Raw genomic sequence first — 15,901 nt, forward strand, 5'->3', positions numbered from 1 at the left:
TGTAACAGTTACATTATTCTGACTAAAGAGAGAAGTTGCATTTCTGACAGTTCAGAGCTTTCTGCCTGGTTTTGTCATCGTACTGTCATTTCTTTTTGTTATGTGACTTTGTCAATATTGCGTAACGCTTGGGGAGAAAAAACATTAGAGGTTCATCTGCAAGATTAGACCTGTAGTTGACTAAGTGACTGAGAGTCATAGTGTAATATCCTTTCTTCTGTGGGCCTGTGCTAGAACAGACTTGAATGTCTGCTCTTTGACAGATGTCACTGTGCAAGGTCTAGGCAGTGAGCGTGGAGAATTGTGAGGTGAGGTCTGAGTTATGAATCATGCTCTAGGCACAAACGTGTTCCAGTTGCTTATTTTTTTGCAAGTGTACAGTTAAGTTTCTTCATAACTTCCTGAAGAGACCTTGTTTGGAGCTGTTGAGCGTGCCTGACAGCAACTGATGTTATGCACCATCAAACCCGTGTATGTCCTGCACAAATACAGAAACTTTAAGATCTGTCTAGGCATAATTTCTAGGTGGGTAGAAGAAAAGAAACATCTGTGGAAGATGTTGTGTGGCACATCCAGGTTGCTTCATGCTTGATGACTCCTGCCTCTTTCCTGCTTCTCTGGGTCAGTCATATGTCTCAGACCTGTTAGTCTTTTGATCTTCTCATGGTATCCTCTGTAATGTGGCCTTGAGAGAGGATAATGTGGTGTAGCTGTAGTTTGAAAAATCTTGACAAGTAGATACTACTTTCTGCTGTAGCCTGTAGGAAATCATATTTGGTTAAATTCCTCATCCTGGCTTCAAGAATATGCAGCATGTTGCTTTGTATTAATTTCTATTTGTTGTTGCATATCAGGTTTTTGTTCTCTCAGATTAAAAGATAGCATTTGTGATGTGTTTCTTGGAAAAGTCCTATATCTGGAAAAGACTAATTCCCTGCATGGGTGAGTAGAGGCTGGAGACCAACTGGCTGAGGAGTAGCGTTGCTGAAAAGGACTTTGGGGGTCTGGGCAGACAGCAAGCTGGGCATGGGTCAGCAGCACATCCAGGCTGAAAAAAAAGGCCATCAGTGTCCTGGGCTGTATGAAGAGGAGCCCAGCCAGGGGTTTGAGGACAGTGATTATACTCCTGTACTTGGCACACATAAGACTGAATCTTTTGCCTAGTTTTGACCTCTCCCAGTGCCAGAAGTACACTGACAAACTGGAGCAAGGTTAGGAGAAGGCCACCAGGATGGTCAGGCCTGGAGTACTTCTACTATGGTGAGAGGCAGGGGAAACAGGGTTTCTGCTTGGAAAAGAGATGGCTGTGGGGAGACCTAAAAGCCACTTGCCCATATCTGTGGGGAAGTTCTCAAGATCATGTAGCCATTGGGAGGGGAACATCTTTGGCTTCCCGGGGGCTAGCACTTCACAGCAGGAGAACAAGAGACATTGTTGTAAATTAAAATGGGAGGTTTCAACTGGATGTAAAGAAACGCCTTTTCCCAGTGGGGACAGGCAGGCAGTGGAGCAGGTTACCCAGAACGGTTGTGCATGATCTGTCCTTGGAGGCTTTCATGATGTGACTGAGCAAAGCCCTGAGTAGCCTGATCTTACCCAGAGCTAACCTTGTTTTGAGCAGGAAGTTCGACTAAAGATGTACTGAAGTACCTCACCCTGCCAAGTGATTCTGTAAAATTGCAAGTCCTACGTTAAGGTCGTCTTGTATCGAAGAAAAATGCTGTTCAGTACTGAATCTAACTGTTATCTGGGAGAATTAAGTTTGGTCATGTCTCTTGATCTTCTGTACTGATAATGTTATTTTTGACCCCCATACAGTCTTTGCTTATTGATCTTTCAGGTGAACCTATGTATTCTTGTTGTTCACTAATGTTCCATATTTGAGAATACATGTGGGCCACTCAAGGAGACGTTGGCTTGTTAGAAATGCTCTTTCAGAGCACTTGTGTATATTCGCATTCATTGTACTTCTCACTTCAAAGCTTTCGAATTAGGGTATTTGTGAAGGGGAGCAGAGTAAACGACAACTGACCTCAAGAAGCACAGCTTCCCTGAAGATTCTGTAGCTCAGGAGAAGGATGTGTCAGTGAGTGACATACTATAAGCTGTGATCCAAGAAACGTAATTGAGATCTTGTTATATGTAGTGTAGCAGGGAGAGGAAGTGTGTGAACTAAATAGATTATTCACCAGAAGAATTAAAATGCCTCTGTTTGATTACAATGACCTCAAAACTGGCATTACTTTGCAGTATCAGTGTAACGCCGCTAAAATAAAACAGTAATATTCAAATGTATTAATCTGTCAGCAATTTCGGATGGGGCCGGGGAATTTATACTGGAATAACTATTTCTGAATGTTGAAGTTTGTGTTAAAAAACAGCAGTCCAGTTAATTTCATAAGCCCATAATGCACAGCTGAGTGCCTCTACATACCCAAAATGTATATAAAATTATTTCAGAGTAGGAGATCTGGCAACAACTGCTCCCAGTATGCTGACAAGTAGAACTTTCTAATTATTTTAGGCAAAAACGATTGGCAACAACTGTTTCTCTTGCAAAATACCATTTAAAGTTAGTCAGTTCTTCCAAAAAGAAGTTGTAGTGGTTGCAGTATGAGTTCCTCCTGCAAAAGGGAATGGGAGAAGGACTGAAAATAATTAGGCTTTCTGGGAGTGAATTGACATTACAATATTGATAACACACAGTCCCTATGATTAAAATTTATATCTTAAAAACTATTTACAGCTTTGTATATCTTTAGAACTCTGCCTCTTATTTAATTATAGAGCTCAAAATATGTGGCATGTTTGGTTTTTGGGGTGGTTTTCCCCCTTTTTGTTTTTTTAACTGCTTCCTATGGTCTTGCTTCTTTCCTTTCCTCCTTTGCCATTTCCTCATTTATTTTTTTTGTGGATGTTGCTTGTTTCCATCATTAGAGCAGCCCCTCAGTTATCCATGTCCTCTCATCTTCAGTTACTTTTGTCGGAAGTCTCACAAAAATTCATGACACTGAAGTAAAACCCCCCAAAAAAGAAAGCTAATTTTTAACGAATGGTACCTTTTTCTATTTGATATTCATTAGTGAATTGCCGTCTTGCCTTTTGCTGCCCCGTGTTTGGAAGATCCTGGTGCATTATGTAGCTAGGTTGTAAGCTCTTCAGAGCAAGGACAGTCTTATTTCATGTCTGAGCAGTATCTGCCACTCTTAAGCATGTTTGCTGTGTAAACAAAACTGAGTAATTCAGCTGATACTCTCCTGTTCCAGTAGTAGGTTACTTACCTAGTGGCATCTCTGTTCCTGTCTCCTTAATCCACTAACCTATCACTCCTCTAAATTCTCTCTGAATTCACTCTGAATTCTTTAACTTGCAGTCATCTAGTCAGTGCCTCGAAGCAAACTGGACCGCTGCATTTCCAGAGAAAATATTTTGTTTATGATTTTAACGCTTATTTCTTTAATTTTCCTATATTTTCTATTTACTTTAGAAACTCTTCTACCTCTGTTGCTTGTTCTGCAGTGCACTTGGCACTTAAGAATTGAATTTTATTTTCATCTAGCAGAGCAGTATCAGTAGTGAAAATGCGATGTCTGGTTTTCAACATTTAGCTTCTAAAACAGAAATCTCTGTTCTGCTTAATGTTCTGTTGACCCAGTGGTAATGGTTTATATGTTACCCTGTAAAACTAGTGTTTCAGGAGTATTTATAGTAAGTGCAGCTAGGCTTCATTTATTAAATAACTACGAATTACTGTTTTGGCTGCCAGTATGAGTTTTGAAAAAGTCCTATGTCTGAAGAATCACTTCAAATATCTGAGTTGATGATGCTTCAAGAGAGGTTAGGATTGTCCTTTTGATAGGTGTTTGGTTGTGTCGGTGTTTACCTTCTTATTGCCAAATTACTTCTGTTTCAGCAGTCCAGATTTTTTACAGTCTTGTTTTAGCCTTGCTAGGAACATAACAAACTGTAGTTTTTGTGTTAAAATGCAGACTAAAAGGCTGTTTTTCTTCTTGCAGCAAAATGAGAAGGAGAACTTGCTGAAGGAAAGAAACCACATTTTGTCAACTCTGGGTGAGACAAAGCAGAATCTGACTGGACTTTGCCAACAAGTGTGTAAGGAAGCAGCCTTGAGTCACGAGCAAATACAAATACTTGCAAAATATTCTTCCTCAGATTGTCCACTTTTGTTTTTATTACCGGAGAGAGAACGAACAGCTCCATCTGATAGCGAGCTTGCGATACCAGCAAGTGTAGAATTAGCAGATGGTTTTTCAGGTGTTACATCTACAAATGAGCAGAGTTCGTGTTATCAGTGTGTGAAAAGTGTGTGTGATGCAACGTACGATCAAGTACAGGAACTGCATCCAGGTTCCGTAAGAACATTAGAGAAAACTTCGCTTGTGGAGCAATGTGGACAGAGCGGTGGTATCACAGACTTCTGTCAGCAAATGACTGACAAATGCACTACAGATGAGTGAATCTACTCTCTTCCTATTGCCAGCCTCTCAACTTCGCAACTAAAAGTGAGATTAAGCATTATTGTACCTTCCTAAGCGAAAGAAAAGATGAAACTTTATCTTTTGAAACTACATCAACAATTACACTGTCATTATATTACTTGGCAAGCTTTGGGTTTGCTCTGTGTAGTTCTAGAGTGTAATTTGTATGTGTCAGCCTCGGAGCCTTTTCTGTGTGGTGGTGTCAAGGAGGGTTCAGGGAAGTTGTTGGAAAGTACAGACTCTGTGCACAGATGTTTATTTGTGAGGAAGCTTTCATTCAGGTATAGAGCAGCCTTCACTCTGATTTATGCCACAGTACCTAATGCTGCTCTGCATCTCAAGAAAAGCCTCCTAACACGTGTTTATGCACAACGACTTCTGGAATTCTTATCTCTCTAAGATTTCTTTTTTCCTGGTAGGCAAACCTTGAGAAGCATATATAGCTCTGTAAACGTTTATTTTGTAGATGGCTTAGGATAACATGACAGTATGAGGAGACTCTGGCAAGTGCGCTCTGGAACAGCTCATTGCTTCCTGCTGTTCCCATCCCTGTACCAGAGCCAGTTTTTATTGAATATATGCCTTTGCCTTAGCTCTCCAGCATGTAGTTAAGACTGGAACAGCAGAGGTGCTGCAGCATACTGCTCTCTTCTCTAGATTTTGTGGGAAAAATAACGTACTAGGAAAGTTTAGAACCGATGCCATACTTTGATTAGTGTGGATTGGATCCTCTGGCATCTGAATCCCATATGCTTGTTAAAATTCATTGCTGTATTATGACTTGCTGTCCTAGCACCTTCAAGCTCTCTGCTGTTTGTGGTAAGTTTGAGTCAAAGTATTGTGGAAGTTTAAGGACAGATTCTTCTTTTTTTTTTTTTAAGGTATTCAGGCACCAAATTCTTTGACTTCAGTGCCCAATTGCCTAAAGTAATCTACAAATATATTTGTTCTCTGATCACAGGGACCAGTTAAGATCTATTTCAGAATTTTAGTCTTCAGGATACTTTTATGGCTAAACCTGTAGTACATTTCCAATGGCTTGCGCTACAAGTATAAACATATAGTAAGTATAATAAGGAAGTGGGCTGGAGGGATTTCCTTTATTTACTTTGCAAAGGAGAAGTTCAGCCACTAAAAATGATCCCCATTTTTTAGATTTCTACGTGTCAGTAGATGCATATTATATACCAATGATGCTTTATTATTTAGATATTATTCTTACACCAGAACAAAGTATTGAACCTCACCACAGAAGACTTTGGTTTTGCTGGTTTACAAAACATGAAGAATCTTGTACAAGCCAGTGGAATTCTTCATTTCCTACCTCAGAATGTATATTAGCTTTTTGTGTCTTTTGTGTGCATGTACAGTAGACAGCAACTAAGCGAAGGACTAATGTAAATACTGCTTTGTGGTTTTATCTTGCAGTGAGACAAAACTTGTTTTTGGCAAGGCTCTTTCTTTTTTTCTCTCCTTCTCCCACCCCTTATGGGTAACATAGCATTAATAAATATATTAAGACTATTAAGCCACTTATTTAAAACAAAAATTAAAAATTTGACAGATTTCAACATTACTTCTCATAACCAGCACGTAATACAAGTGACTACACTACCTCACCTATGGGATTGAAAGTTGATTTAAATCTCTAGTGATATCCTTGGATTTTCATCATATATCATTACTTTTTTTTAAGGGGAAAATTTGTGTTAATGGAGCATAGCTTGTATAAATCACAGGGCTTGCAGTAACTGAAATTCAGAAATAAATACTATATGGCAGACATGAGAGTTCTACTGCTTTGGATATATCTTCAGATAATTGAATTGAAATTCTTTTAAATGGCTGTCATTTATATATGTTGATCCTGTATATGTATTACTCATGAAGCTCTCTGGGTTTTTTCTCCAGCGTCTGTATATGCCTGGTTAATTTAATCCTTCTTCCCTCCCATGCTGCCACCCTGGGCAGTGTTTTGCTCCAAAGTCTCCATTTTATTTAAAAAGCAAACCAACGAGAAACAATTTAAAAAAAAAAAAAAAAAAAAAAAAAAGACAGAAGGCCCCAAACCCTTCTACTGTCCATACATGGTATCACTTTTAAAGCTGGTGGTATTCTTAAATGACGTGGATAATGACATCAGTGCATTGTCCTAATAGTATGCATAGTCTGAAATGGAATTCCTTGGGTTAAATGTTTGTTTGGAGCATGTATGTAGAGAATGACCGGTTGGGAACTTAAACATATCCAGTGGCCTAAACTCCCAACACACTTGGCTGTGGATGTTGGAAAACAAGGTCAGTGGGTTACCAAGTTTAGAGGCCAAAATATCCACCAAAAAAGCTGTGCTCCAATGCTGCAGTCTGGTGATCTGCCGGGGTCTGAATTCCACCCAGCAAACGGTGCAGGGCTTCCAGGGCAGAAATCATGGCTGTCATTGACATATGATAACCTTCATGTCATGTTTTTACACCTATGATGAACTTGGTGAAGTTTGAGGGTAGGTTTTGGCCTAACGAGCTGCATCTAAAGAATTTTTAAAGTATTTATTTAATACAGTAGACCTACAAGTTGCATGTTGACTTCTATAGCCTATATCATCAACTTGCAAAAGTTAAGAATGAATGACAATTTTATGATACAGAATTCTCAGGTAAATGTTTTGGAGTTTTGTTTGGTGTTTTTTTTTTTCAGTAAAGAAATACTCGATTTTGAAATTGTAAAATACTTTGTTAAAGCATGTTTTAAAATACTTTGGACAGACTATCTTAAAGCCATAAGAGTATGATGGCGTACAGATTGTAAAATAAACAGATAATTACAACAGTTGATTTTGTATCTTTCATAATTCAATATTTTCTAAGACTACAATAAAAACCACTATACTTTCTACAAAGGCTTTTCTTTTTTGTACAGATCTCTTGCAGTGAAAGTCTTTACTGGTGCGTTATCACTTATGTAGTACTACTAAAACATTTCTGAAAAGAGTAGCAAAGTAGTCTATATAGTTTATAAGTTCCTCAATAATACACACAGCAGCAAATATTACTGAATTGGAATAAATTTCCTGTAAGTTTATTTGACTTTTTTTGTGTCCCGTTCTGATTGAGTGGGTTTTCTTTTCTGGAGAACTTTGACATTTGTTTGTTTTTTTTTTAATTTGAAAAAAAAATAAATTTTAAGGGAGAGAAGAGGTAAATAGCTGATTAATGGGATTTTGCAGGTTTGTTGGGTCTCGAAAAAACTTGGAGGTGACGATTATGTGCATAGTATAGATCAGTGTATGAGACTGAGGTTTATCACGGGGGAAGTTGTAATGATACATACGTTTACTGAGCTTCTCAAGAAGTATCTTTGTAATTGTAGATCTGCTGGGTCCTGTTAAATAATCAGAGGGATTGCAGAAAAGTTATCCTTTGAGAAACTGCACTTATCTTATTCTTCCTCTGTACGTCCTAAACAGTAAACGGAAATACTGAATCTAGCCTTTCAGTACTGCATTTTAAATTGCTCAGAAAGCGTTTCATCAGAAGTCTTCCCTGATTTAAAGTTTTTGTAACCTGTGGACTTGACGCTTTCAAGTCTGAAATTACTCGAATCCCACCAGCAGACCCTTCGTTAAAAGTTAAAACGGTCTTTTTGGGGGGGAAAAAGCTGGAAAACAAGGTGATTGATTGTAAGGCTGATGAGGCGGTAAAAGCAGTCTCCTTCTCTAGCACAGTTTGGTCCTTGGAATTTGTAGGCAGTTGGATTTGGTTAGCACGTAGGGCATTTCTTGAGTTTAAGAACCAATTGCACAAGAACATTAGTATGGTTCCTCTTGGAGGAAACTTAAAATCTTGATGTAGGCGTCTGTGATGTGTTTGAAACTCCTCTTAATATTCAGCAGGAAACAATGGCAGGGAAAGCTAAGAGGTAGAGATGCCAGAGATGGGTACTGTACAATTAGTTCTGCCTCTGGGTCCGTTTTAGGACATAAGAAATGAGGAACTGCTGCTAATTGGCACCCTTTATGTGAGCTCTGGGTTTTTATCTGAGCACAGTAAACCGAGCTGAGTGAAATTTGTTTAAAGGGAAATAGTGAAATTTCTCCAAAAGCTGAAAAGGTAAAAGCACACCTACCTTAACCGAAGCAGTTTTTGAACCAATTCCTTTACCGCTCTTCTGCCAAAGGTTTGAGTGTAAAGAAAATAGTTGATCTTTACAGAGCAAAGTGAGTGTTGTTGCTTTTTGGCACTGAAATAGAAGCTGGACGAGCTGGACCCTTATGCCTCTTGAATATTCTATTGTTTGCATGTTGATTTATTCTTTGTTTTGTTTTTTCTTCAAAAGAATGAGCCTCAAAAGCACACAGCTGCAATTCGCTAGAATGTATAAAGGAAAATTTTAATGTTGGTACAGAAAGACTTAATACCGTTTGAATTTTTGTAGACAGAACTAAAAGAGAAAAAGAAGGGAAAATGATCTGGTTTAGCAGAGGTTCGAATAGGAGAGAATTCATGAATATGAATATTGTAAAAGCCTATTTAAGCATGTGTTATGCTCTTCAGGCATCTTAAATTTGTGTACGCTGCACTTAAGCTTTTTTTTATTGTTGTTTTTAATCTTTTTGAATTGCAGATATTAATCTGACAGGTTGTGACCTCAGCAATCATTTTTTTTTCCCACCTTCAGCTAACTGGGACAGGGCGGGGAAAACAGTGTTCACCTTGGAGATTGAAGCTTTAGAAATGAAGAGGATGTTTAAACAGACGTTTCTGTTGAGAGCAAGGTGGTGTATGAAGGTTCAGGTAATGGCATTTGTTGCTGGGAAATGTTTTACCGTGTCATAGGTATAAAAATAAAGGCTGAAAAGTGCTTATTTTCCTGTTGAGCCAGGAAAGATTCAGGGTAAACTTGTCAGGAGCACGTGCTAGAACCCATTTTTTTTTTTCTAGTTCAGAGTAGAGAAGGTAATTTTTGCTTTTCTATCCTTTCTCCACTGCTTTGAAGAATAGTGGAAGAAATTATATTTATGGTAATGTTCATTCAGAATATGGTGTAGCTTTCTAAAGATACTATTAAAAACAATAGCTTTCATATATGCTAGGTATTGTAGGCTTACATACAAATTGTCCCTATTGTAAAGAGATTTTGATTAAGGGATGTGACATCTCCCAGTAACAGGATTTGCAAAGTACAACATAAACTATAATCTCATTTTAGTTTTAGGACAGTATTTTGACTTGCTACCTACAAAGCATTTCATGAGAGAGGCACTCTGGGCTACGAGAAGGGATAGCATGACTGCAGGAGGGTAAAAATGACTTTCGACTAAGACTGAACATAAGTCTGTTTGGTGGTGGATTATATTGTTTAAATATTAGGTTTACTTTAATATATTGTCAATATTTCCTTACCCTTAAAGGTGTTATTAGCAGCTAATGTACTGAGCAGTAAATATATATATAAAAAAAAGAAAAAAAATAATAATTTCCTTGAACTGATTAGAAATGCTAGTATCTGCTAGACAGCTGGATTGACAGCTCATTGAGTACCTGGAGTGTTCTTTAAGCCATGCCACCCATATAGGATTTTAAGGCATGTGTCATCGTTCTCCTGGCGGCATTTGGATCTGGTTTTGAGAGGAAACTGAGGAGCAGGACAGCTGATACAATTACGGAATCACAGAATGGTAGGGCTGGAAGGGGCCTCTGGAGATCATCTAGTCCAACCCCCCTGCCAGAGCAGGGTCACCTAGAGCTAAGCGTCAAGCCGAGAAAACCACATTGCACACTCAGTATTCACTAGGGAGGCTTGAGGCTGTGTTTATAAGGTTCCCTAAAGGCTGAATGTTTGCTTGTAGAGAGTCTTGAACTGCAGTTATCAGATAAAAGCATTGTGTGCATGTAGTGCTTTCCTTCCCCTGTCAGCTGGTGAGAAGCTGCTTCTGAGTGCTACAGCCAGTGAAGAGCTTCCAGCTTTCTTGACATCTACAGATGTATTAGAAAAGGAGGGTACAGATGAAAACTATCAATAAGTTTTTATAGGTTCTAGTAGTAATTTAAGACTACTTGTAATTTGCGCATTTTTTGCTAATGAAAAACGGACTTGCCAGTGATTTCATAATATTCCAAAACTAGAAGGTCAAAATGAACGTATTTGCGATGCCTGTAGAGGACGTCAGGGAAGTGTCATCTCCTTTTGGGATTTCAGTCGGAACCAAATTAAGCAAAGAACTTATTTGTTTTCTCAGTTTGTTTTTTTTTTTTAAACCCAAACCACCCACCGCCAAAGGAAACAAAACCAGGAAGTGTCAGTTTCTGTAAGACAAATCGATAATTTACAGGATTTCCACATTAAAAAAAAGACTTTTACAGTATTTTCTTAACAGGGAAACAGGTTTCTAGTTTTGTTTTCATGGAAATCTATCACAGTTTTCACTTTTTTTTGAAACTCATGTTTCTGAAAAAATATATAATTTTATGAGCAGCCCTTTGAGAACAGAAGAATCTTGATGCCCGAATAATTTGGGATGCGAAGACTTTATAGTTTTATTCTAGAACTTTTTTTTTTTCAAGCTGCTAATACCTGCTTTGAAATTCAGGGCTAGTGAGGATCTTGCTTGTGTAATATAGATTCCCAAATCTCGTGTTTCATACAGTTAGGTAAAAACCTTGATTTTCAAGAGCACCAATGTACTGTTACTCTTTCTTTTATTCATGCCCATGATGTGAGCAGATACTTTTTCATCAAAAAGATGAATTGGGTGGGGGTGGGGGTGGTGGGGAGAAGGGCAACCAACGAGGACAAAGTCCAACCTAGGACTCCTTATGGATGTCTTTTGAAGAAGGCCCCGAGTCTTGCGCATGGGGCTGGAATGCCAGCACACAAATGCGTCTCTGCATCTCTCCCGATCACTCTTCGTTTGAGAGGCCCAGGTCATTTTCTTTCCAGAATTGCTACCTATCCAGTGGCTTCTTTTGTAATTTCAACCGTACAGTCTATTTTCTTCTTTTAACTATAGATGGCAGCACGATACTGCGTCCTGCCAGCATTCATCCTTCTCAAAGCAAGAACAACTAAATCGATATTTGTTGATTTAAAAAAAAAAAAAAAAACCACTAGCGGAAAAGTGAATTTAAATTATTTTAAAAAATAGTTTAGAAGATAAACTTCAATATCTAGCTTTTCAACCTGCAAATTACGTTTAACACCTTACTAATTTTGACAGATTAGCGGTGCAAAAGCAGCATACGAGTTACTGATGTTATGCTGTATTCAGGTCTGAATTCCCAAAGCATAATACTTTCTGCCTGTAACTTTTCGGTCTTGAGGTATATGGTGTCTTACGGACTTGAATTCCAGACAGAAATGAGAACAATGGTAAAAATAATTCACAAAATATTTCCTGAGGCTTTCTGTGCAGTGAATATACCTAAGTTGGAGAGTACATTGAAGTTGCCTTGGGGCCCAGCCTAACAGTGTTTTAGGACCTTTTTAAGACTAAATGTGCTAGTATTTCAAGGAGCTTACATTATTTATTGTCTAAAAGAGAAGATATTTTAAATTCTATGCCAGCATCAGGCCTTTTAAATATAAATAGGGACAGAAATAATTTATGATTTAAAAATCAAGCTACTATTTTCTAAATCACACAACTTTGCTTTAAGAGATCTCGATCTAATAGCATCCCTAGTTTGTGGTCAAGAAACTATGATCTTGCCAGTTTGTGCACACTGCGCAGCAAGATACCGGGAGGTAATTTCCACGAACGAAGCTGACAGTGATTCTGTTCCCTCTTTCTCCCTTCTTGGTGGACTCCCCTTCTTCCTGCGCGCTGCTCTGAAGAAAAATGCTGTTCTCAAACAAGCCAAATGGGACCACGTTGATACCAAGTGTTTGGTATAAGCAAACAGAACAAACCAAGGTTTGGAAGAAAAGATTTGCTTTTACACACTGTACGCAGCATCAGCTGCAGCTCTCAGGTGATGCCATGTAACACTGCCCTCAAAGGGGGAAGGAAAAAGAATTAACTGAGAGAAAACAGATGCCTACGTTTAATTATTTTGCCGAGAAACTATGGTGGTATCATTGACGTTGATGTCAGTGTGTGAGATTAAGCCTAAGAGCGTATATTAAAGAAGAATGAAGTTACAAGCTAGTATTTCAGTTGTAAGCTGAAGCTTTGTGTAATTCTTAATTGCTTATGTAGATAAAATACTTGGAAACTCGGTAGCACACAGATGCTAACAGTAAATTCTCCCATATCCTTTTTTCCCTCATCAGCTTAAAAAAAACCCAAACTTGTTAGTTCATGTGTATATGGCAAAATTTTCTGCCATAATATTACCAAAAATAGTTACCTTCTTATATAACTCTTCCTATAGACACAGTAATAGATGTGCGTTTAAGGATGTTAATTTGCTTGAAAAATTAGAAGCTAAACTGGAAAACAGCTTTTTGTTTCAACGATATTTAGAAAAGTGTTTGGTGTATTAAAATGCAAGTGTTAAAAGCAAAGAATGTACAGATATCATAAAAAGAAAATCCTTATTTCAAAGCTGATGTATTCCCCTATTACTTTACAGTTATGAGAAACTTCCAAGTATTTCAAATGCTTTTTCTTAGTAATGGAAAATGACCTGTGTATAATTCCTGTCTCAAAAATAGCTTAAAAAAAAAAAATCCTTTATTTGAGCTGTCAAAAAATATTTCTGCCCCATCTTAAGGCCAAAAGGTTATGCTTCCGCCCAGAGAGTATATTTAACACTGGACCATAAAACTCTGAAAATACAGCCTGAAACATTGATGAAACAAAGCAATAAAACAAGATGGCACATTAATCCTTCTTTACTCTTTTCCTCTTAACGTTGAGCCGAAGATCTGGTGTCTGATCCCAGAAATATTCTTTGTGTTACCCTCTGAAGCTCTTCATGGGGAAGAAACAGACTGGGGGGTGGAAGGCTCAATGCTGCAACTGAGGCGCTTGCCACGTAGTACATTCCAATACTTTTTCAGAGATACCCTCATAGCTGAAATTTTGCTTGCAGGCTCACAAATGTAGGAAATCTATCAATTAAAAAAAAAAAAAAGTTATGCCAAGAACCCAGCTGCTGTGCGTTGTTGGGAGTTTGGGTTTGTTTCCCAACGGGGCTATGATTTGAGGCTGAGGCTCAGAGATGCAGCAGCTGCTGTTTGGGGTTGGCATTTTGGCGTTACAACTTTTTGATGTGGGAATTCTTCTAGGGAAAATACCTCAGGGGGAAATACGATCTCACATACCGTTGCAGGAGGCATCGCATTGTTGAAATTGTTCATTTATAGCCATCTTCTACAGGTGGTCTATCAGTTGAAAATAGTCGTGTTTGTGCTGAACGCATTTTAGCTATCTCTGCTAGATTAATACCTTAAAAAAATCCATTCTTGGATTTTGTTCTCCCATTAGAAAACAAGCAGCAGCAGCTGGAGGCATAATCACTCCAGCTGATGCATTTATGAATGCTTGCAAAAATACTTTAAAAGTCAAATTATTCATAAGCAATGGTGGTTTTAATTTGCCCTTTAAATCTCAAGTCAGGCTGAGCGATGCTGATGAGTAAGTTCGTTGTCTCTCGGCACGGTGACATCCTTTATGTGCAGAATCACTGGTGGGATACTGACAGAAGTCAGCTAGATCACAGACCTTGCTTCAATGTTGTTAGCTAGCTAATGAAGGAAAAAAAACCAAACACCTCTTTGCACAAGCTTCCTGGTTTTGTAATGTCCTTTTTGCCTTTCTCTTCCTCCCGATGTGCAGCTAGTTATACAAAAGAAAAATCCCAGTCCTGTGTGGATTAGGACCACCATCCTGCAGCATCACCAGTCAAGTCTATGAATTAATAGGATCCAGGACCATACCCTCCTCCCTGTTCACTAGAATGTGATTTATGATTTTACTTCCTTTTTTTTTTTTTTTGTAAATCAGAAAAATATTGTGCAAGACTTAAGAGAAGTCTTGTGCTGATTTTCTTCTGCTATTTTTATCCCCTTTAAGACTTATTTTGGGCAACTCAGATAGGAAGTAAAACACATGAAAAAGTGATGTAATATTAGTCATGACTTCTCCCATACAGTTTTTAAAAAGATGGGTTAATCATTTCTGTTTTTTACAACTGTAACCCTAAACTGTAAATCCGACTAGGTATGGTACACCATTATTTTTTACTAAATGGTGGTCATCAAAATAAGGGCTTTTTTGTTGTGTTCCATTATTCCTGAAGTCTTAAACGTTATCACTGAGCAGTCAAGGATCTAAATGGATAAACTACTGTAGGAGGGCAGATTGCACGTGTAGCTCATGAGCTACAGCTTCAGCATCCCCGGCCTTCACCTCCTTCACAGATCGTCTGAAGCAGGGAAGCCAGCAGTCGTTGCCATGGCCAAAATTCATGGGCTGCTTTGGAGTCCTTCTGCTTGTCGAGGCCAGATCTGCTCCGTAATGGCACAGAGTGGTTGTCGCCTCTCATCTGGTCCCCTGGTGCACGCGAGGTGTGCATTTCAGCTCTCTTCTGTCGAAGGATGCTAGCATGAAAATCATAAAGTCAGGTGGTTTCTTCAGCTCTGCTCTGAAGCTTGAACCGTCTTGTGGCTGAGTAGTATGAGGTGGCTGCAGTGTTGGTGGATCTGGCAGGAGGGCATGAAAATGTAGGTTATAACAAGGCTTTGTAACGAAATAGCAAAGCGAGTATTAAGACAAATTGAGGCATCTTGCTCACTGGCAAGGATTCCTGTTGTCGAGATACACTGTATGAACTAGGGCTTGCTTGAAAAGCTCAGGGGACACGCTTTCAAATTCTGTGTTCTTCCAGGGGTGAAGAAACTCAGAGGAATGGGGCTCGCTGTGGGAACAGTAATTGCAATAAGCAGCTGCACAGAAATTTCCCTATCTGATTAGGTGCCCAGTAAACTCTAAGGTAAAGCACCTGTGACTGTGATTAATTTTGCTGCTGCCATCACTGACACTGGCAGAGGGATTTGGTTGCCCAAAGACAGGTGCTCAGTACCATTTCAGCTATGTGGATCTCCTGGATGTCGTGTCTGTCAGGCTCATGGGATGTCTTACGTACTTGATGGCACTCACTATTATACTTGAAGGGGAGATACGATTAAAAGAAGGGCAGTTCTAACACTGGACATCAAAGCACCCTTTAAACGTTGCAATGGAAAGCCTCTAGTCAACCTGGCTAGAAAAATTGGGAAAGATAACTTTAAATGATGGTACTGAAAGCTTTGGCAGCTCTCCAGCTTTGCTCAGGGAAGGTTGGAAGTGGAGGTAGGTATATGGTTTAAAGGCGTGGTGGTGGTTTTTCTCAGAAGACTTATTCCAGGAAACAGATTAACTTGGGCAATGGGAACTTCAGATTAAAAGAAGACATTTTAAA

The 15,901-nt window shown here is 38.8% G+C and overlaps 1 protein-coding gene across 4 annotated transcripts in view; it reads left to right on the forward strand.

The window, feature by feature from the left end:
- BACH1 (BTB domain and CNC homolog 1) overlaps nt 1-13,322 on the forward strand; it is a 33,541-nt gene extending 20,219 nt beyond the window's left edge. For 3 of the 4 annotated variants that reach the window (XM_074600517.1, XM_074600527.1, XM_074600537.1), the window contains one exon: nt 4,017-7,325. In XM_074600517.1, the coding sequence (XP_074456618.1) occupies nt 4,017-4,478 (462 nt within the window). In that variant the 3' untranslated portion in view covers nt 4,479-7,325. Of the gene's footprint in view, nt 1-4,016; nt 7,326-9,173; nt 9,290-12,329 lie in introns of those variants that run through there. The other variant, XR_012589001.1, reaches the window with a different exon arrangement.
- Nucleotides 13,323-15,901: the final 2,579 nt, after the last annotated feature.

Source organism: Larus michahellis, chromosome 1, assembly GCF_964199755.1.
Source record: "Larus michahellis chromosome 1, bLarMic1.1, whole genome shotgun sequence".
NCBI lineage: Eukaryota > Metazoa > Chordata > Aves > Charadriiformes > Laridae > Larus > Larus michahellis.